The sequence below is a fragment of the Aegilops tauschii genome, chromosome 2 (genome assembly GCF_002575655.3).
Source record: "Aegilops tauschii subsp. strangulata cultivar AL8/78 chromosome 2, Aet v6.0, whole genome shotgun sequence".
Taxonomy (NCBI): Eukaryota; Viridiplantae; Streptophyta; class Magnoliopsida; order Poales; family Poaceae; genus Aegilops; species Aegilops tauschii.
The window spans coordinates 171,765,741-171,787,678 of NC_053036.3; the positions used below are offsets into that span (position 1 = coordinate 171,765,741).

The 21,938-nt window shown below is 57.9% G+C and overlaps 1 protein-coding gene and 1 long non-coding RNA gene across 3 annotated transcripts; both read right to left on the reverse strand.

The window, feature by feature from the left end:
* Positions 1-3,443: 3,443 nt before the first annotated feature.
* LOC141041985 (uncharacterized) lies at positions 3,444-5,092 on the reverse strand. Its single transcript, XM_073509561.1, has 2 exons — positions 4,472-5,092; positions 3,444-4,380 (listed from the first exon to the last, which is right to left on the reverse strand). Exons 1-2 carry the CDS (start codon positions 4,746-4,748, stop codon positions 4,163-4,165), a joined length of 495 nt encoding a protein of 164 aa, XP_073365662.1. The 5' UTR covers positions 4,749-5,092; the 3' UTR covers positions 3,444-4,162.
* A 5,136-nt stretch (positions 5,093-10,228) lies between these two features.
* Positions 10,229-20,586, reverse strand: LOC141041596 (uncharacterized). 2 transcript variants are annotated; one of them, XR_012202192.1, is made up of 3 exons: positions 19,846-20,537; positions 19,613-19,694; positions 10,229-11,298 (listed from the first exon to the last, which is right to left on the reverse strand). It is a non-coding gene; the product is annotated as an uncharacterized lncRNA (long non-coding RNA). The 2 variants fall into 2 exon arrangements; XR_012202191.1 differs by having other exon boundaries at positions 19,613-20,586.
* Between the last annotated feature and the right edge of the window lie 1,352 nt (positions 20,587-21,938).

Here is a 21,938-nt window from a genome sequence, read left to right on the forward strand (position 1 = left end):
CTTTCTTTTCTGCCATCCCTATAGCGGCCAACGCCAGTCTGAGGGAGCAGCTGGGCGGGGCTCAGGCCGCCCTCCGTGTTAAGGAGGCCAAGTTTGGTGCCTTGGCACAGGAGCGTGACCGCCTGGCCAAGAGGTTGGCTAACCAGGAGAAGAGCCACAAGACGGCCCTGAAGGCGGTGCAGGACAGCGAGGCCGCCCTCCAAGCCGAGTATGAGACAGAGGCGGCCAGCTGGGCCGAAGCGAAGCAGACGCTGATCAACGGCTATGGCCAGATCGAAGACTTGGTTGACGGTAGGCCGCCTTCTTCTTTGTCCTTGCTTGCCGCTTGCCGTTTGGCTCATTTTCAGACCTGGTGTTTTTCTCTTCTTTCTCTTTCTTTCTTGCGCAGAGTACTTCCCTGGCTACTCTACCGCCGCCAACCAGGTCGTCGAGGCCCACCGCGAGGCACGAAGGCAGGCTGGCGCCGAGATCGCGCCGAACGCTCGCCGGTCGCTGAAGGAGCAGCTCTTGGCGATTCAGGCCCGCCTCCAGCAGGCTCATCGCATGCTCCGCCGGCTTCAGCGTGTTGGGGCGCAGGTGTTGGCCTCTCTCTGGCCTGGTGAGGTGATTCCCCGCACCCCCAGTCGGACTGCCGACTAGCTGGAGGTGGCGGTCCGCCGCTTCGAGGCCTGGAAGGCTTCTGCGGCTCGGTCCGGCGCCAGGCGGGCGCTGGAGTTCGCCAAGGCCTGGTATCCCGAGCTGAGTCTGGACCAGCTGGCCACCTGGCGGCAGGAGGCCGACACAGAGCTGGAGCCGGCGTGGCCGGCTATCATCCAGCGGGCTTCGGCAATTGCCGACTACACCGGCACCAGCGCCTTCGCTCCTGAGGTGGACGACAACGGCGTTGCCCAGCCGGAGGAGTGGTTCGGGCTGAACCCGGCAGTCGGCGAGGACTCGGCGGAGGAGATCGACTCCAGCGACGAGGGCGAGGAGGAGGAGGAGGGTGAAGACGCCACGCCAGATGGTGGAGCGGCCGGTCAGCCTCAGCTTGACCGTGCCTCCAGCAACAAGGCACGCGCGGGTGCACCGCCTGCAGCCGGCGATGATCAAGCCGAGACCCGCCAGCCGGCCACTCCTCCAGCCGGTGGCGCCGTCTCCACCGACCAGCCTGGCTCTCCTGCTGCGCCCTTAGTCTCGTCTGCTGCCTCTACTTTGAAGGGTGCGAGTTCCTCCACGTGCCACGGGCCGACAACGACCAAGCAGATGCCCTGGCACGGATCGGCTCCACCCGACAGGCTATACCAACCGGTGTCTCTCTCCAGCGCCTCCTCAAACCGTCTATCAAGCCGTCTCCAGAATCGGACTCTATCTTCGTACCGCCCGCCCCTGATGCAGCCGGATCCGACTGGAGGAACCCAGCAAGCGGCTCGGGGACTTCGACAAGCGGCCCGGGGACTGCTGTAGTCGCACCCGTCTCGGGGACATCAGAACCCGGCCCGGGGACTGCAGCAGTCGGCCCGGGGACTGCAGCGGCACACGAGGCGGTGGCCGACTCCAACTCTCCACCACCCAACCCACCCACCCGGGTCACAGTGGCCGTACTGACAATAGAAGAAGTCACAGCTCCATCATGGGCCCAGCCCATCCTCAACTTCCTAGTCAACAGAGAGCTGCCGACTGATGAGATCTCGGCAAGATTAGTGCAACGCCGAGCCAGAGCATACGCAATAATAAACAGAGAACTTGTCAAGCGTAGCGTCACTGGAGTCTTTCAGCGCTGCGTCAAGCTAGAGAAGGGCATAGCAATCCTCAAGGATACCCATCAAGGCGAATGCGGCCACCACGCAGCCTCAAGATCACTTGTCGCCAAAGCTTTCCGCCATGGTTTCTTCTGGCCGACTGCTTTGGAAGATGCCAAGGAATTAGTCAAATGCTGCAAAGGATGCCAAGTCTTCAGTTCCAAGCAACACCTACCGGCTTCTGCACTCAAGACCACCCCCCTCACCTGGCCCTTTGCCATTTGGGGGCTGGACATGGTGGGCCCATTCAAGACAGCCCGCGGCGGCATGACACATCTGCTTGTCGCCGTGGACAAATTTACCAAGTGGATTGAAGCGAAGCCGATCAAGAAGCTGAACGGGCCGACTGCCGTAACATTCATCGCAGACATCACTACTCGGTATGGTGTACCACACAGCATCATCACCAACAACGGCACGAATTTTGCCAAGGGAGCACTGGCACGTTTCTGCGCGACACAGGGCATCCGACTGGACTTAGCGTCCGTTGCCCACCCGCAGTCAAACGGCCAGGTCGAGCGAGCAAACGGCCTCATCCTCTCCGGCATCAAGCCCCGACTGGTCGTATCACTGGAGCGTTCGGCCGGCTGCTGGCTCGATGAGCTGCCGGCTGTCCTCTGGGGTCTGCGTACTACCCCAAACAAGTCAACCGGCTTCACTCCGTTCTTCCTTGTATATGATGCCGAGGCTGTCATCCCAACTGACATCGAGTTCGACTCGCCTCGGGTCACCATGTACATGGAGGCGGAGGCCAAGAAAGCGCGAGAAGACGGCGTCGACCTGCTGGAAGAAGGCCGGCTATTAGCACTCAGCCGGTCCGCCATCTACCAGCAGGGTTTGCGCCGTTACCACAACCGGAAGATCAAGCCAAGATCCTTCCAAGAGGGTGATCTTGTGCTCCGGCTGATCCAGCGAACAGCCGGCCAGCACAAGCTCTCGGCCCCTTGGGAAGGCCATTTCATCGTCAGCAAGGCCCTAGGCAACGACTCCTACTACCTGATCGACGCACAGAAGCCAAGAGCACGCAAGAGGGATGATTCCGGCAAGGAGTCGGAACGACCATGGAAGGCCAACCTCCTGAGAACATTTTACAGTTAAAAGCAGTATGTATCATGCTACCTTTTTGTATTAAGTACGAAACAACGGGCCCCCCGAGGCGCACTCGGGGACTGCCCTCCTTTATCTATGAATGACAAGTGTCATACCCATGAATGTATTATTACATTTGATTTTCTATCTGGCACCGGGTTTGACTAGTCGGCCCGGGGACTGGCCGCCTTAAGTTATATTAAAAGTTCTACCTGAAGTCAGACAAGTAGTGTGCCAGCACCCGAGCCCTCTCTTGTTGTAAGTCGCAGCTCGAAGAACCGACTGTCCGACTGGCAAGAGCCAAAGGCAGAAAGGATGCCCACACGAAAAACGGCTAAGGACTAATGAACTTATATAACGCAAGCCGGCCTCCAACCACGTCTACCGGCTGTCAAAACAGCCGGCTGGCCGGCCTCCCAGTCACTTCGCTACAATCCAACAAAGCTAGAGTACTTGCCCTCCCAACTGGCCAAGCACTTCTCCAGCCACAGACTGCAGAGCAGCTGTCCGGCTGGGAAGGCGGCAACCAAGGGAGGGCGGCAAAGGAAACTGCCGAAGGATGAAAAGCAAAGAACAAGGAAAGCCAAACGCATGCATGATTATATTTACACATAAGGCCCTCAACAGGCCGGCAGTCAATATAGTTTGAATACACCCCCAGTGGGTGGAACTATGCAAACTTAACAAAATACTGTTCCAAGAGTAATAAAACAGAAAAGTAGAGGCAGCAAATTAGACTAAGGGCGCAGCAGGGGAGCCGGGCTGGTCGGTGGAGACGGCGGCGCCGGCTGGAGGAGTGGTCGGCTGACGAGTCTCGGCTTGATCATCGCCAGCTGCAGGCGGTGCGCTCGCACGTGCCTTGTTGCTGGAGGCACGGTCAAGCTGAGGCTGACCGGCCGCTCCACCATCTGGCGCGGTGTCTTCGCCCTCCTCCTCGCCCTCGTCGCTGGAGTCGATCTCCTCCGCCGAATCCTCGCCATCTGCCGGGTTCAGCCCGAACCACTCCTCCGGCTGGGCAACACCGTTGTCGTCCACCTCAGGAGCAAAGGCGCTAGTGTCGGTGTAGTCGGCGATCGCCGAGGCTCACTGGATGAGAGCCGGCCGCACCGGCTCCAGCTCTATGTCGGCCTCCTGCCGCCAGGTGGCCAGCTGGTCCAAACTCAGCTCGGGATACCAGGCCTTGACAAACTCCAGCGCCCGCCTGGCGCCTGACCGAGCCGCAGAAGCCTTCCAGGCCTCGAAGCGGCCGGCGGCCACCTCCAGCCAGTCGGCAGTCCGACTGGGAGTGCGGGGAATCACCTCACCGGGCCAGAGAGCGGCCAGCACCTCGCCCCAACACGCTGAAGCCGGCGGAGCATGCGGTGAGTCGGCTGGAGGCGGGCTTGAATCGCCAAGAGCTGTTCCTCCAGCGACCAACGAGCGTCCGGCGCGATCTTAGCGCCAGCCTGCCTTTGCGCCTCGCGGTGGGACTCGACGACCTGGTTGGCGGCAGTAGAGTAGCCAGGGAAGTACTCTGCGCAAGAAAGAAAGAGAAAGAAGAGAAAAATACCAAGTCAGGAAACGAACCAAGCGGCAAGCAAAGGACGAGGAAGAGGGCGGCCTACCGTCAACCAAGTCTTCGATCTGGCCGTAGCCGTTGATCAACGACTGCCTCGCCTCGGCCCAGCTTGCGGCCTCTGTCTCATATTCGGCTTGAAGGGCGGCCTCGCTGTCCTGCACCGCCTTCAGGGCCGCCTTGTGGCTCTCCTCCTGGTCGGCCAGCTTCTTGGCCAGGCGGTCACGCTCCTGGGCCAAGGCGTCAAACTCGGCTTCCTTAGCGCGAAGGGCGGCCTGAGTCCCACCTAGCTGCTCCCTCAGTTTGGCGTTGGCCGCTGCAGGCATGGCAGAGAAGAAAGAAGCAATAAGGAAGAAGTCGTCAAGAAAGATCCGACCCGACTGCTCAGCAGTCGGACCGAATCTCGGGGACTACACCCAGTGGGTGCGCTGACGTGCCCCCACGTGAGATAAAAGATGAAGCACTTACCCTGGCTCTCAGATAGATCAGCATTCTTCTGGGTCAGCTCCCGAGCCTGGGAGTTGAAGGCAGCTGCACGGAGGTTGTGGTAGTCCTACAAGTCAGGCAGAGAAGCGAATGAGAACAAGATAGCAAACAAAGCCCGCTAAGAAGTTCCAAGCCGCCTGCTCGGCAGCCGACTCGGAACTCGGGTACTACACCCAGTGGGTGCGCTGACGCGCCCCCACGGAAGAAACCAAGATCAAAAAGCAAAAAGACTTACCCGAATGGCCGCTCGCGTCGCGAGGAACCAGACTTCTTGCGCCGCGGCCTGGGATTGAAGCCGGTTCCAGACTTCTTGCGCCGCCACATTCACCACGGCCGTCCCTCCATCCGGCGTCCACCCCGAGCTGGCGCTGGCCGCCTCCACGTCCCGGGCCGACGAGTTGGAGCCCGCGGCCTTCTGCGGGTCCGAAGGGGCCTTCCCCGCGCGCTGGCGCGATGGCGACTGGACCACCAGTTCCGTCCTCGCAGCCGGCTCGCCCCCAGCCGATTGTGCAGGCGGCACGTTAGGCCGGCTGCCTTGGGCCGCCCAGTCGGCGAGGACGGTGCCGCCTCCCTCTCCGGGACGACGACGTCGTCCTCCCTCTCCAACCCCGGCAGGTCGCCGCCGGCTTCCTCCGGCGGGGGCTCCGGGACCTCGGGCGCCGCGACACGCAGAGGGGTGACAAGCAAGGCTCCCTCCGCTATTGCCGCGGCCGCAGCCTCCGCCTAGGCCTTGGCCGCCGCGTCGGCACGGGCCTTCGCCGACTCCTCCTCTTGTGCAGCCTTGCCGGAAGCCGCCCTCAGCTCCTCCGCCTCCCGCGCATTTCGCTCCGTCGCCGCCTGAAGCTCGGCACGGGGGTCCACACGGCGGGTGCTCCCGGATCCTCCCGGCGATCCAACCACGGAGGCGGCAGCAACCCGCTCAAGAGAAAGCGGAGCCCTGGTTTTTGAAACAAGACAAGGGTTCAGAAATCGACAAGTAAAGAAGAAAGAGTATGCAAAAGAATATACACTTACGCTGACACCGTCTACGGCTGCTTCACCACCTTGCGGAAGCGGGCCGCCTTCACGGCGCCTCATCCCGCCTGGTCGCCGCCGCCCCACCCTTGGACTTCTTCGGCCGACTGCCAAACAAGCCCGACGCGGCCCGTCGCTTCTGCCCGCCGCCCCGAGCAGGCGGCGCGGCGGAGGAACCCGCGCCATGGCCGGACGCCGGCTGGCGGCGTGGGACGATTTCCGCCTCGTCGTCATCCGGCCAGTCATCGAAGCTGACTCCAAACCCGGAGCCGCCTGCTTCGCCGCCTCCCGCCTCGGTGTTGTCATCCATGGCGGCCGCCCCCAAGTCGTGATCCTCCAAGTCATGCTCCACCCGGTCGGGAAGAAATCGGCGATCCGCCCCCAACTCGGCCGCAGGTCGAAGGAGAGGGCTCTGCCAAGACGTGCCAACTGGTCAGAGTCAGCCAAGAAAAACTCGGCGACAAAACTAAGAGAAGAAAGGACAAAGAAAGCATACCATAGGCGGGGGATGAGCACGGGAGTACGGCTCCTTGCCAAACCGCCACTCTGCGGAGAGCTTGCAGTTCGCAAGATAATTCACCATATGAGCCACCTCGTCGTGAGGCATGTCCTTGGTGCACATCCGGCTCGGATCGAGTTGGCCGCTCATCTGACAGATCAGATGAGGGAGGCTTTGAAGCGGAAGCACCTGGCGCGCGACGAAGGCGGCCAGCAAGTCGGACCCAGTCAGGCCCTCCGACTGGATCATTACCCGGAGTCGGGCGACGGCGGCGGCTCCAGCCGGCGACAGCGTCACGGCCCGATAGGACCACTGGGGCCGCCTCCCAGCCGGCGGGCCGGCTACGTAAGCCGGCAAGTTGACGTAGTCGCCTTGTGGGGCGACGTTCCTCACGTAGAAATACGACTTCTGCCAGTGCTTCACCGACTGGATCAGCGTGATGACGGGGAAGGGGTTGTCGGCCGCCGGCCTCCGCATCGCAATGAAGGCGCCGCTCTGAGCAAGCACGCCCTGCATGCGGGTGCCGAGTTTGGTTTGGAAGAACTCCCCCAGAGCTCGAGGGTGGGGAGAACGCCAAGAAAGCCTTCGCACAGGGTGACGAAGGCGGGCAGCAGCACCACAGTGTTCGGAGTGAGGTGGTGCGGCTGGAGTTGATAGAAGTCGAGAAAGGAGCGGAAGAAAGCGCTCGCCGGCAGGCCGAGGCCGCGCAGGAAGTGCGAGCGAAAGATTACCCGCTCGCCTTCCTCCGGCGCCGGCGTGATCTCCTTCTCCGGCGCGAGACGGACCCGCACCTGGTCCTTGTCGGGCAACCGCCGCATCTTGCGGAGGAAGTCGATGTGGTCCATATGGACGTTGGAGCCGTCCCAGTCCCCACCGTACTGCATGGTGGCGAGAAGCTAACGAGGAAGGGTGCGGCGGCGGAGAAAGCACGGCCCTGCGGCGGCAAAGCTGCGGGGCGGACTGAAGATTGGAGGGACGGCGCGGCGGCGAGGCGCTGCTGCGAGGGAAAGCAGGAGGAAGAAGATGGCAGAGAGGAGAGGAGCGTGCGAGCGTCTGCCGCTTCCCCTCCTCCCCCTACTTATAGCCTCGTGCGGCGAAGCCGAGGAGGCGAGGCGTGGGGAGGAACGTGGGATTAACTATGCCCACTCCCCCATGTCCCGCGATTATTGCGCCCTAACGGCGTGCGAAAACCGCCGCCGGAAGACGTGCGGACAGCTCTGGGCCACAGAGAATCCGCGCCTGGGCCTAGGCGTAGGAGTGGTGGGCCCCCGGCCTGCGGCGACGTCCTGTCGCGCACGTGGGTTGGCAGGCTTTTTTCAGCCGGAGGATGCCACGTGGTTCGCAGGCAGCGAGCGGCTGGCCCACAGCCCGGCGCGCGCGCCAACAGACTCCCGCCTTCCGACTTTAGAAATTTCGCCAAGACGACGCGCCCAACCGAAGCCGGCTCCCAGCTGCTGGCTTGTCAAGATAAGAAGCTGACCGAGCTTCTCGACCTCCTCTCAGCCTCGAAAGCCCAACCAGCTTCGGGGACTACTGTCGGAGTAAATGGCCACGGGTAGCCTAACCGACTCCCCCTGGCACTTCAAAAAATCATCAGGCCATTCGAGCCTTCAAGCATCCAGAGCATAGGGCCGCCTTCCCCCGGCTCTACCAGAAGGCGACCCGGCCTCAAAAACCTTCCCAAAGAAAGCTACGAGATGGCCGACTCCAGGAAGCCGGCGCCAAGAGGACCGACTCCCAAAAGCCAGCCCCAAGAGGACCAACTCCCAAAAGCCGGCCATGAAGAAAGCCGACTCCCAGAAGCCGGCCAAGACTGCACCCACCAAGACTACATCCACATAGCGGTGATAAGACGGGGCGTGGCCGCAATACAGCCCACTACCCCCGAATCCCGGAACAGGCATGGTCACAAGGCGCCGTACGGGTCAGCCATCACCCGTCCGGCGCGGCACTGTAGCCATGTTGACCTCGATGTCACCCATGACAGGCGCCAGTACGGCCCGCGGGCGGCGGGCCCCTTTAGCCAGAGAGACGCTCGAAGGCGGCCCGGCCTCCCCTAGTCGGCCGGGGGCATGGCCGGCTCCCAATAGCCGGCTACCTCCCCCCTCGAAACATGTGCCTCATTAAGGAGACAAGACGAGGTGAGGCTACAGTGAGAGCCCGCAAGGCGGCGGCACTGTAGCCACGCTTACCTCGACAAAGCCCAGAGGCGAGGCAACAGTAACCAGCCGCCGACAAGGCCCCCAAGCGGTGGGGCCGGCCTGTCGGCCAAGAGGCCGGCAGCCGGCGGGACCCATCAGTCGGCGGGCCCCAATGGCCGGCGGAGAAGCCGGCGAGCACAGACACTGACGGCTGGGACCCACGCCCAGCCGGATTACTATTGTACCCTGGGGGGTAGGCCTATATAAACCCCCGGGATACCCATGCAAAGGGTTGATCTCATAGAGTTTCACACACCACATAGAGGGAAAAGGAGAGCTAGCCTTGCCCTTCTTCCTCCCCTAGCAAAATAGCTCAAGGAGCACTTGTAGCTACTCGTATTGATCTAGTGATCATGCGGAGACCCCGCAGAGCAGGACTAGGGGTGTTATCTCCACGGAGAGCCCCGAACCTGGGTAAGATCCGTCGGCGTGCATGTCTTCGCCTTATCCAGTTTCCAGGCACCGGCGATATCTTACTGGCTCCCACAATGATAAGCCACCCGTTGGCATATGTCGCACCTACCACCCGACAACATTAGTAATCATGTAATCAAAATTTGGTGGGTAAAACTATAGTACTGCAGCTTGGTACCTGGTATTTTTTTGTGTTGTTAGGCCTTCAGAAAAGTTGAATCTCTGAACATCATTTCTATCTATAGATGTAATGTAGAACAACAACAAACACTTGTATGAAAAATACACTTATGATTTTGTGTCCGATAAGAACTATACTCTATGGGCATAGATAGATCGGCCAACCAATATAAGGCCAAGAATATATTAACAATTTCTTCTCTATATTAAACTATAAGAATGCCGCATATTAGAGGCCAAATGAAGTTCTCACGTAGCATAATAAGTTCTCTTATCCATGCGGCATCAGTTCAAGAACATTTTACCCTTAGTGTTAGATGGATATTGCCTGCCAAAAATTAAACACCTTCAATCTCACCTTGCAAACCTGATGGCTTCTACTAAAACTCAGGCATTCATGTGAAGAGAAAGAGAGAGAAAATTATCTCATTCCCAAAAATCATAGTATCATGTATGAAAAGAAGCATAACTGATAGTATACAATGATTTACTAATATTATGATTAGTTGTTTGCACCCCTGCATCGTCTCCTAAAAAGTACTATTTTGTTAATTCAGTAGATGTAGAAGGCAAAACACTCCGGATAAACTACCACTGCAAAGAAGATGAGATTGGCCATTGGCCTTCCAATCATAGTATTTTATACCACACATAAAAATCTAGAGTAAATGTTTTCATTGTCTTTGATTTATCACAAATAGATTTCTGCTAACTCCACAAAGACAAAGAAGCTCATGCCTGTACTCCAATGGAAACTATTAAAAAGCACGTGAACCGACCAGGAAAACATCAAAGCACGGCAATAATGATTTGTTCTTTCCAGTAGGATTTGACCAATGACGTACTATGAATTAACACTAAGAAATAGTAAATATGATAGAATAAGACTGAAATTTTGAGACTGAACAGATGCATTATGTAGCAGACCAACATTTGTAAACCTGGAGCGAAAAGAAGATGGCATATAAAAATATAATATTAATCTTAAAGAAAAACATCTAGACACACAATCTTTATTTTCATTCTTGAGATCGCAATTCTGCGTTACATGCATTTTCCAAATTACAATAGTACAAAATCCACCTCCTATGTTGTTAGAACAGAAAAACTGATCAGCTATTAGACGGTTAGCTTGCAAACCAAAAGAACAAAGGAAAAATGGCGAGATTATTTAGACACCAATATTAAGTATTCAGGCAATAAAGAATTCGTATAAGACATTCGCTTCTCAAGGTCTTCACTTATGTATCTGATGTACCAGAACAGAAGCAACAGACCAATACCACTACCTATACTGCAACAATGATAAAAAAGTAGGATGAAGATGTGCTCCCATCCATGTTCTGCAGCGAAATGCAAAGCAACAGTTCCAGTGTGTGTATAGAACGCTAGTCTACCTTCTTGGCTTCTTGCGTCAGGCTTGTTTGCAACTATATGGATACAAAACTAAAAGATTCATTTAGAAGCACATGAGGATATTAATGCACTATTCTATAAGCAAACGACAAAAAAAATACAAAACAGAGGAAGGGATCTATCTAGTCGGCTAGGCTAGCAACGTCCTCCCTTCTCAATGATGCCTTCGGATAAATCTGCAATGTAAGAAGTTGCGTTCGGGAAGTGTGGCCGGCGGGGAACATCGACAACACGGTAAGAGGGACAGGTAGATGATTGTGCTCTGTAGGCCCAATTCATCGGGGGTTGAAATTCACTGATTTAGAAGGAGCCGGGGATCAAATTTCCTTTTCCTCTTTTTCATTTACCGAAAAAGGCTTTCGCCCCGCTTTATAAATAAAGCAAACCACCACAGCCAAACGGTACACGTAAGTTCACCCACACACACAGTCGCACGGACAAAGAGTACGAATAGGTTCTGCTGAGGGCACAACTCAACAAGCCCAAAAGAGAAAAACAAAGAAACGACTGCGGGACAACCGCAACCGCAACATCAGAGGGGAGCTAATCTGGCTCGGGCGGTGGCGGAGGGAGCGGCGGCGCCAAGCGGAGGGCCATCGCGCGAAGGTCGGAGATGATGGTGGTGATGGCGTCTCGGTCCTGGTGACGGCTAAGCGGCCGCCAGAGCTGCAAATAACCACATAATTTGAACACGGCATCAGTAGCGCGTCGGAGAGGAACCCGCTGAATGACAAGCTTATTACGCACAGTCCAGATCGTCCAGGCGAGAACCCCAATGAGCAGCCACCTAATGTGGCGGCCCGATATGGGGGTGGCCTGGATCTTGGCAAGGAGGTCAGGGAAGTTGGTGTTGCACCAAACCCCACCGATCACCTCGCGGAGGCAACCCCAAAGGAACTGGGCGGACACGCACAAGAAGAAGATGTGATTCGAAGTTTCTTCCGTCCCGCAAAGGGGGCATAGACCGTCACCCGGACCATGACGCTTAATCACCTCCACGCCAGAGGGAAGACGGCCACGGATCCATTGCCACATGAAAATCCTGATCTTGAGTGGCAGACGGATGGTCCAGATATACTTGAAGATAGCCGGGCTAGGAGAAGGGGCAATGGCGCGGTATAAGGACTACGTGGAGAAGCGGCCTGAAGGTTCCAGGCGCCAAGACAACCGGTCAAGAGGCTGAGAGAGGTCAGGCTCATGAAGAGCGACGGCATCAAGGAGATCGTGCCAAGCAGCGACTTCCGGGGGGCAAAAGGCCGCCGGAACACGAGACGCCCTAAGTCAATAAGGGCCGTCTCAACGGAAATCCTCGGGTCAACGGCGATGGAGAAGAGGTCAGGGAATCTCGCAGCGAAGGGGAGGTCCCCAGCCCAGCGGTCTAACCAAAACAGCGTGGATGACCCAGTTCCGATCGAGATGGATGTCCCAATACGGAGGACCGGTAGGAGCTGAATGACAGATTGCCAGAACTGGGACCCTCCGGTCCGGGCGCAGAAGGCGAGGGGTTGACCACGCAGGTATTTCTGGCGCACGATCTGCAACCACAGGCTGCCATCGCCATTCGCAATGCGCCAGAGCCAACGAGTGAGGAGTGCCAGGTTCATGTGCTTGGAGGACATGATACCAAGACCACCTTGATCCCGGGGCTTGCAGATTTCAGACCAGCGCACCATATGGTACTTTTGCTTGTCGCCCTCGCCCGCCCAATAGAACCGGGCCTGGACCGAACCAATCCCATGGTGGAGAGTCTCGGGGAAGCTGTAGAAGCTCATGATGAATAGGAGGAGGCTGGAAAGGGACGAATTGATGAGGATCGTACGAGCCGCCTTAGAGAGCCAACGACCCTGCCACGGCTTGATGCGGTGTTGGAGCTTGAGCACCGAGGGCCGTAGGTCGTCCATGGTCAGGCGGGAGTCACTAATGGGGACCCCCAGGTAGGTAGTGGGGAATGTCCCCAACCGACAGTTAAGCCGGTTAGCGATGCTCTGGCTCTCATCGGGCGAATAGCCCAGAATCATCACCTCGCTTTTATCAAAATTTATTCTGAGGCCTGACAGGTGCTGGAAACACAGCAGGAGGAAATTGAGGTTCGAGATCTCAGGCGCCGAGCCTTGGACCATGATGATGGTGTCATCAGCGTATTGGAGAAGGGAGACGCCTCCTCCCTCCACCAAGTGCGGGGTAATGCCTAGTATGTGGCCGGCGGCCTTGGCCTTATCCAGGATCGAGGCCAAGGCATCAACCACCATATTGAACAGAAACAGGGAAAAGGGGTCACCCTGCCTAACCCCACAGGAAGTGGGGAAGTAGGGCCCGATTTCCCCGTTGATGTTCACCGCGGTATGGCCGGAAGACACCATCTCCATGACCCGGGTCACCCAGCGATCATCGAACCCTTTTTTAAGAAGCACTTCCCGAAGGAAGGGCCAACTAACCGTGTCATAGGCCTTATGGAAATCAATCTTCAGGAAAACCGCCTTGAGGTTTTTGGATCACACCTCATGCAGGATGTCATGGAAGACTAAGACCCCATCCAAGATATATCGGCCCTGAATGAAGGCGGATTGATTCGGGTGGGTTATGCGGTCAGCTAAAGGGGCCAGCCTATTGGCGTACCCCTTGGCAAGGATGCGGAAGATCACATTGATCACCGTGATAGGGCGGAACTGGCGAATGTCGGAGGCGCCCGGGACCTTGGGGATCAAAGTGATAATGCCATAGTTGAGGCGCTTGAGGTCGATGGAACCGACATAAAACTCCTCGAAGATGGCCATGATCTCCTGTTTGATGGCGGGCTAGAAGGTCTGAAAGAACTTAACCGGCAAGCCGTCAGGACCCGGGGCGGATGATGGGTTCATCCCTTTAATTGCCAGCCACACTTCCTCCTCAGAGAACGGGGTCGTGAGAGCCGCATTGTCCGCGGCCGAGACACACTGCGGTCCAACCCAGAAGTGTGGCGCAAGAGCTAAGCCCCCCCTAGGGGGGCTGCAAACAGGGCTCGATAGAAGCCGTCAACATGGGCACGGATGTCAGCGGGCCGCTGGAGGAGCGTCGCGCCATCCCACAGAAGGGGAATGGTGTTACGTCGCCGCCGGCCATTGGCGATTGCCTGGAAGTAGGCGGTGTTGGCGTCACCCTGGAGAACCCACTTTTGGGTACCTCGAAGGCGCCAATACGCCTCCTCGTCGGTGTATATGACCATAAGCTGGTCTTCAAGGTCATAACGCTGCATCCACTCGTCAGGAGAGAGGCCCACCGAGTCGGCCCGAAGATCCAGGGCCTGAATGGAGTCAAGGAGGGCCTTTTTGCGGAGACGGAGGTCCCTTCCGAGATTCGCGCCCCAGCCCTTCATGAACTGACTGGCGCGCTTGGCGCAGAAGTGCCAGTCATCCACCGCCGAGATGGATCGGTGAGATGCAAGGCGGGCTTCCAGCCAGCGGCCACGCACAGCCTCAACGAAACCGTTCTGGTTAAGCCAGAACATCTCGAAGCGAAATCTGGGGGCAGAGGGAGGGCGTTCATCCAGAGAGGATAGAAGAAGGGGAACGTGGTCCGAGCCAATACGGGTGATGGCGCAGAGGGAGGCAAGGGGGCACCTCAACTCCCACTCAGGAGAAACCAAGACCCGATCCAGCACAGAGAGCGTTGGGTCGGCCTGGCGGTTGGTCCAGGTGAACCTAGCACCAATCCTATCTAATTCCCGCAACCCGAGGTCCGGAATACAATCGTTGAACAACTGCATGCGCGGGAAGTTAACTAAGCCGTTATTCTTGTCCTCCGCAGAGCGGAGAAGGTTGAAATCACCACCGACGACGACCGGGAAGCGGGCCGCGGATACCTTCCTCGAGAGCTCGTCGAGGAAGGACACCGAGCGACTGTGGTCGGCGGGGCCATAGACTATAATGATCTCCCACTTAAAGTTCAGCGCGCGCTCGAAGACTTCCATGCTCACAAAGAACTCACCCCTATCCATGCTCCCAACCTCAAAGGTGGCATCCTTGACACCTAATAGGATGCCACCAGAGTGCCCGGCGATCCCACTAGAAGGGAGCCAATGCAAGGCAAACAGGTGGGAGCTCAGGCGCTCAAGATCGGCCAGGGTGAAGTCGGTTCGCATGGTCTCTTGGATTGCAACTATGTCAATGTGCTCGTCACGAATATATTCGATGAGTTGGCGGCGACGGCCATCCTGGCCGAACCCGCGGATGTTCCAGAAGAGGGTCCGCATCAAACCGCCATTGAGGGGCTGCTTGACCCCAGGACACGAGAAGCGCTCTGCGCGCGGAGGGCGGCGGTGCGAGACCGGGTGCGGCCCCAAATCTCCAGTGGGCGGGAGCCGCCGGACGGGATGACTGGGGGTCCGGGGTAGGGCCGCTAGCCTCCGAGGAGGAGGAGGCCAGGCGGGCACGGGTCTCGGCCAGCCGGCCATCCAGGATTTCCCGGGCACGGATGGCCTCGACCTGGACTAAGGGGGGAGAACCTTCCCCCCTAAACACTATATCAGAGTCGGACGCGACCTTGGCAAGATGTCCCAAGTGGGACCGACTCCAACGCCGAGAAAGAACATGTAGCAGAAGAAGGAGGGATGACCGGGGTACCTGGCTCGAGGTTACGTGCTGCAGCCCGGAGCTCAGCCCGTTCCGAGATGGGAAGGGCGGGGCTGCCAACCGGGCGAGCAGCGTCGATCCGGGCACTGCGCCGCGAGGAAGTCACCGGGGTCGACGTCGACCGGCCGCGCCTGGCATAGGCCGTGGACCGCGGTGGGTGAGGGGGCGCCGCCAGAGGGGTAGCCAGCGCGGAGGTGCCCCCACACCCAGCAGTAGTCGTCGTCGAGGGGGAGACAGCAGGAAGGCGAGGAGAGGCAGGCGGGGAAGCGGCCGCCAGCGCCACGTCCCGCCCCACCCGCGCCTGGAATGCCGTAGGGGGCGGAGGAGAAGCCATCTGGACAAGTAGTGAAGTAGGCCGCTCCCCATCGAAGACCACAGCAGGAGACGCGGGAGGAGGCACCACGGCGGGGGCCTCGGGAACCGCGGGCGAGGGGATGAGTCCCGCGGGGCGGGGGGAAGCCGGCGGAGAAGCTTCAGGCTGGACCGGGGAGGAGCCCAGGGCGGGAGAAGGGGCCGCCGGACCGGACGGGGGAGGCGCGTCCATCGCGTCAGGAGAGCGAGGTGAGGACGCCGGGATGACGACGAGCCCGACACTGGAAGTGTCGCTAGCCAGCGGTTCCGTGATCGGAGATGAGGGCAGGAGCGGGAGAAGGGGCCGCCGGACTGGACGGGGGAGGCGCGTCCATCGCGTCAGGAGAGCGAGGTGAGGACGCTGGGATGACGACGAGCCCGACACTGGAAGTGTCGCTAGCCAGCGGTTCCGTGATCGGAGATGAGGGCAGGAGCGGGAGGAGCCCCTCAGGCAGGGCCGCAAGGGACCGACCGGTCGGTCGCCCCCCCTGGGTCGAGGTAGAAGGACGGGGCGCCGTTGAAGGGGAGTGGGAGGGGCTATCCTCCGATCCATCCTCGTCGTCGGAGCGGTGGGAGCGGGGGTGGTGGCGACCGTGATAGTCGTCGCTAGGGCCAGGGCAACCACCGGGAGGGGCGTCGTCAGCGAAGCGAGGGCGACCCACATGGTTAGGCGGCTCGGGAGCAATGCGGAGGTCGAAACCTTGGTCGTTGAAGAAGACTCGGATGGTGGCCCGCAGCTTGCCGGAGTCGAGGCACTTGACCTTAACCCGCACCTCCTCCTCCTTACGGAGGGAAAGCTCAATGACAACGACCACCTTGCCCAGAATCCGTGACATCTGACGGATGACACGCTCAGAGCGCGCGATGTCGGGGAGTCCGGCAATGAGGATCTAGGCCGTGTTGAGAACGGCCACCGCCTTCGGGTCGAGAAACGGCTCGGAAATGTCGACGACGAGCTTGTTGAGGGCAAGTGTGATCTGGTCGCTGCGGGTGGCGTATCCGTGGGAGACGGCGTCGGAGACCACAGAGAACACGGTGCCGGAGATGGGGGTGACCGCCCAATCCCACTGGCGACGGTACAGGTGGTTGAGCTCCACCTCGATCATCTCGGGGGAAGCCACACCGTCGATCACCATGACCACCGCCTGGAGGGATGGGGTGGGGGCGAGATGTCTGGGACCTCAATGTGGAAAAACCCCAACCCCTCAATCCCGTGACCATACATCTTTAGCTTGTCGGGGATCGGCCGGTCCGGGCAAAGGATGGCGGGGTGCCCGGGGTCCTTGCAAATGTAGCAGCAGGCGGGGTTGACACAGTTGACTTGAGAATGGCCGACGACACCACAGTTGAAGCACGGCAGACCGGGGAGGCCGGACACCGGACCCGGGGGCGGAGAGGAGCCGGGGACAGGAGGATTGCGCCCGGCCGGGTTGAGCGCAGCCCGGCCCTGTCCACGCCGCTTCTTCTTCTTGGATGTCCCTTGGCGTCCTCGGGGCTGCCCCCCACCCATGGCACCCGAAGCGGCAGGAGCGACCGAGGAGGAGGCGTGGGGCGGGACATATTTTCGGGTAGGGGCCGCCGGATCCGGAGCGGGAGGGCGCGGAGAGCGAGGGCGTTGTTGTCGGGACGGGGAGGGAGCCCGGTCGGGACTGTGCGCCAGAGAGGGGGAGCGGCGGCGAGTCGTCCGGCCACCCGTGGCAGGAGGGGGGACCGCGACCGGCCATGCCACGCGCATCGGTCAGGCGACCGGCGTGCGTCCTGGCGATCCTCCCTGGCACACGGGCGGGGGGCGTCGCGCTCGTGGCCGCGGAGCTCCCGGCGCAGGTCCTCGCGGCGGAGGGAGTCAGGGGAGGGGCGAGGCGGGTCGCGGTACTCCTCGTACCAGCGCTTGCGCCGCGCCTCGCCATCATCCCAAGCGCGGGACATGGCCGGAGGAGGGGGCGGGGGAGGGGACCGAGGGGAGAAGCGGCGGGCGCGGTCGGGGTGGGGAGCGGCAGAGCAGCGGGATGGGGAGGAGAGGCGGCTGAGTGCGGGGGAGGGCGGAGAGGAAACCCGTAGGGGAGCCAGATGGCAGGCGCGGTGGTGGTGGGCCTAGGGCACGCACCCGACCCAGAGGCCGCAGGCCGGCCCAACAGGCTCCCCCCCTCGGGCGCATGGGCTAGGGGACGGCGCACCGGGCAGGTCGGCACCACCTGCGGCCTACCGGGCCACGGCCCAAGACCCCAGGGTCCAGGGAACGAGGGGGAGGGGTACCAGCGCGGAGGGTTTCCCCTCGACATGCCGGCGCCGCCGCCGTCCCGGAGGCCGGGGAGGGGGGGTCGGGGCCACCCGGGGCAGCCGAAGCAGGCCGGGCACCTGTACCTGGAGGGCGGAGGTCCTGAAGCGCGCGATAAACGGGCGGAACGGCGAGGAACGAGCAGAGGGAGTAGTCGAGGAGCCGAGGGGCAGTAGGAGCAGGCGAGGAGCCGCCGGACGGGAGGATGAAGCTGGGGCAGACGGGCGCCACGCAGTCCGGGCGGATCCCAGCTCGGAGCGGCCTGCGACGCCCCATGACCGGCGGCGACGCCGGCGCGACCCGTCCCGCGGCAAAGCTCCGCCCTTTGCACCGGTCGTCACCAGAGTCGGCCGCAGCCTCCGCGAGCCCGCGTCCGAACCTCGCGCCAGGGAGGTTGAGACGGGGGCCACGCTGGATGGCGCAGCGGACTCAGCGAGATCCAGGCGGCGGGGGAAGAGGCGGGGATGGGAGCTCCAGCGGAGACGGGGTCGTCATCTGCGAGGTCGGCCCACCGGATCCACAGCGGCGCAGCGTCAAGCGGAGCGGCAGGGGAGGACGGGCAGGGCGCGGCAGGCGGCGGAGACGGGGACGCCGGGGCGGGCTGCGGCGAGGTGCAGGCGGCGGGGGCGGCCGAAGGCTGGGGCGTCGGCGAGTCGCCCGAAGGCGGAATCGCAGGAGCGTGCGCCATCTGTCTTAGAGTCCCTCTTTTTCATTTCTGAGTCATCTCTCTCTACATCTTCTGAAAGATGTAGAGAGAGATGACGATCATTTTTTTCTTAATAAGGCAAATAGGAGAAACTAAGGGGATGATGACTCAAGAAGGACAGGAGAGACCAAGGAGAGGACGACTCGTCATGCGTGGCATATGAGCGCATCTCATGCTTCATCCGACTGCTACAGGTAAATTATATATTAACTTCCTATAAGTAAAATCGTTGGGTTAATGTGGCGTGGTTTGTATACGTGTAGGTTGGATCTTTTTTCCACTTCAAGAGTTATCTAAATCATTGGTTTAACATATTTCAGTTACATAGATTAACTATTAAGATAGTTTGAACCATGTGGATTAATGTGGAAGCTCTAATTAAGGAAGTCTCTAAATAGAATAGTAAAAGTTACAAAGCATTTCGATGGGTAGGATAGAATGTTAAAATGTTTAGTAGAGATTAGTGATTTTCAATAAGTCAACACACTGTCATCTTCAAATTTTCCTCTCTAACGGCCCTTGGAAGAACTATCGTATGTAACATTGCATCGTAGCATGTGAATTCATGAATGAAAATTACTCCTATCGTAACATCTGCTCAGCACTAAAAAGAGCTAGCCAGAGAACTAAACATTGTCATCCTATGAATGATGTAGATACATACACATAGTTTCTCTGAAGCTGCAGAAAGATTACGCAAAATAGTATGCATTGACCATATTTGCAAAAATATTACATAGAACAGTGACCATAGTTAGCAGCAAAAAAATCTTAAGTGAAGTGTAGTGTTGCATAGTAGAGCATAGTTAGGGCAATAACAAATGATAAAAACCTTATGTGTGCGATGCAGAAAGAAATTGATTGTACCTTTAAGAGATAAACATTTGCAAAAAAAAATATGCATGTGCAGCTCGTACTTGTGAAGGTAACTATGTATGGCCAATAGTTTTAAAATCTGACTACCAGCCGATCTAACAACAACAAAAGTGCACAATTTAGTAGTTAACACATCAAAGAATATTTAAACTCCAAGCATCGTACCTCTGTTGAATGGAAGGATGGTTTGCCATGGAGTTAATCTGAGATTTAGAATGTACTCGAGAGAAACACGAATCCTACAATTCTGCTACGTAAGAAACAACATCAAAAAATTGAGTTGGCCATGCAAAAAAAAAAACTAATCCGGTTAGCTAACACAGGGCAACATATACCATATACAATTCAGACCTCCTATAAACATCAAAGTAAACTGGGCTAGCCTGAGGAAGGCCTACCATATAGATTGTGTGGTGCCACCAGAAGCAATGCAGTTATGTAGACCAGACCAACTTGCATGCTCCATCTTCCAAAATCAGACAGAGTCAAGAGGACCGCTTATGGATAGACATGTACACATCCAACTTTTTTTCTTGTCGAAACATTAGTGATCAAGCCGATTGGATGCTTCTGTCTTCTGTGATGAATTGAACGGATGAAGAATAGAGTAGGGATCCTGGCCTAAAAAGATATATGTTGGCATGCTGCATAGTCACAACCCGAAATATGTGGTTATTATAAAGACCAAAAAAGAAAGGGATTGGGGAGATTCGGGATTGGACCGTGAGTTTGTGAACCTTTTTCTGATCAGTTGATGGGAACCTGAACTTCAAGATGGAATTGATATGACACGGAGAAGGATTGGCAAAAGGATTGATTGGATTGTGTGGCCCTTTTATCAGAGCGACTAAAGTACCTCACGACCATGGCCTGCAGATCGAGGCGCTCGGCACCACAGCGCGATGATGGACGGCAGGGGCGGCGGGATCGCATAGTGCTACAACGCACCACCCTGAGCTTCATGGAGGAATCGACGGCGGCGGCATCGTTGGATGGCGGCGGCGGCATACAGGTCGAGGAGACCAAGGAGAACCGGTCGAGGAGCGAGGCTTTTGGTGTAGACGTTCATGCTCTAATGGCCTGGTGGCTTGTTGACCGCGACATCTTCGGCTAATCTGGTGCGGCTGTAACGTGGTTTCTTTTTTTTAGGGGCTGTAACGTGGTTTCTGAGTTTTTAACAATGATCAATTATGGACTCTATTTTTTGACAATGGGTATGTAACGTGGTTTGCATTGATAGTTTTTTTCAAACGGTAATTATTGTAGGTACAGATATAGATAGATTTATTATTGTAGGTACAGATCTCTACTCCTAATGGACGACTTGGTGAATAGTCTCCGCGATTTATTTTCGCTGGTTTTTTTCGTCACCTCCCCCACCCCCACCCCATCCCATGCAGCCACCAAAAAAACCCACACCCAACAAAAAAAATCCATCGACCCCATCCTTCGTTGCCCACTCCCATCGATCCCATCTATCGTTTCCGCCGCCGCCGCGAGAAAACTCCATCGATCCCCATCCTTGCCCACTCCCATCGATCGTTGCCACCACCGCCGCCGAATCCTCCGCCCCGCCGCCATTCCGCTCGTACGCCGCTGCCGCCATTCCGCTCGCACGGTGCACCCCTCCCGCATGCCGCCGCCATCTCCCATCGCAATTGCTCGGGCGTGGAGCTCGTGTGCCATGGGCCATGAACGCCATGGCATCCATGGCCGACAAGAAGGGACCCTCGGCCTCGGCCGTGGGCGCCTGATCGGGACACGGGGTCGCCACGTCGGCCGCCGCCAGCGCCTCATGGATATGCCTAGCGCCCTCTATGCCGCCGCCCATGATCGGATCACCACACCACCCGCGGAGGACGATGCCTCCGTGCCTGGCCGTCGGCTCCTACACGCCCGATGGGGCTGCCTCTCCATGCATTGAGGATGTCGTGGATGTGACGACGTGGAGACGAGGATTGCATTGTTGCGCCCTCGTCGCCGCCGCCACTTCCTACAGACTCCCTGACTCACAGTGCAAGACATCCCAACTCGGGTCCATCCGGGTAAACGCCGCCGCCGCATTGGCAGGATCCCTTTTTGGCGGCTTGGATCCAGGCAAAAGAGGAGCGGAAGGAGAGAAGTACTGGTCTATGACTCGGGTCATGGGGATGGATGGATCTCTCGGTAATGGTGGATCCAGAGTTCCAGACTCAGTTCATCTTATAGGCTTAATTCGTACTGTATCATTTTGATGAATACGTTGCCCCCCTATTTTTTCTACAATCAAGATGATTTTCCTCTGTGGGGTATGCATATCATCTTCTTTCGTTTTCATTAGAACATATCATATTTTGTTTGAGAGGCAGGTACAACGATGGCAAATATTTGTTTTCATCAGAAGTATATTTTCATGAGATACAATGGCAATCAGGTTTGTGTTTCACGAGCTTTCTTCATATCAAAGCTTCTCCCTAATCCGCCTTCACTCTAACACATGGCCACCCAACAT

Excerpts from the sequence above, each read along its gene's own strand:
- LOC141041985 (XM_073509561.1), bottom strand. The coding sequence starts at position 4,748 with ATGCCTGCAGCGGCCAACGCCAAACTGAGGGAGCAGCTAGGTGGGACT. Across the intron at positions 4,381-4,471 it reads GATCGAAGACTTGGTTGACG|AGTACTTCCCTGGCTACTCT; the intron begins GTAGGCCGCCCT and ends TTTCTTGCGCAG.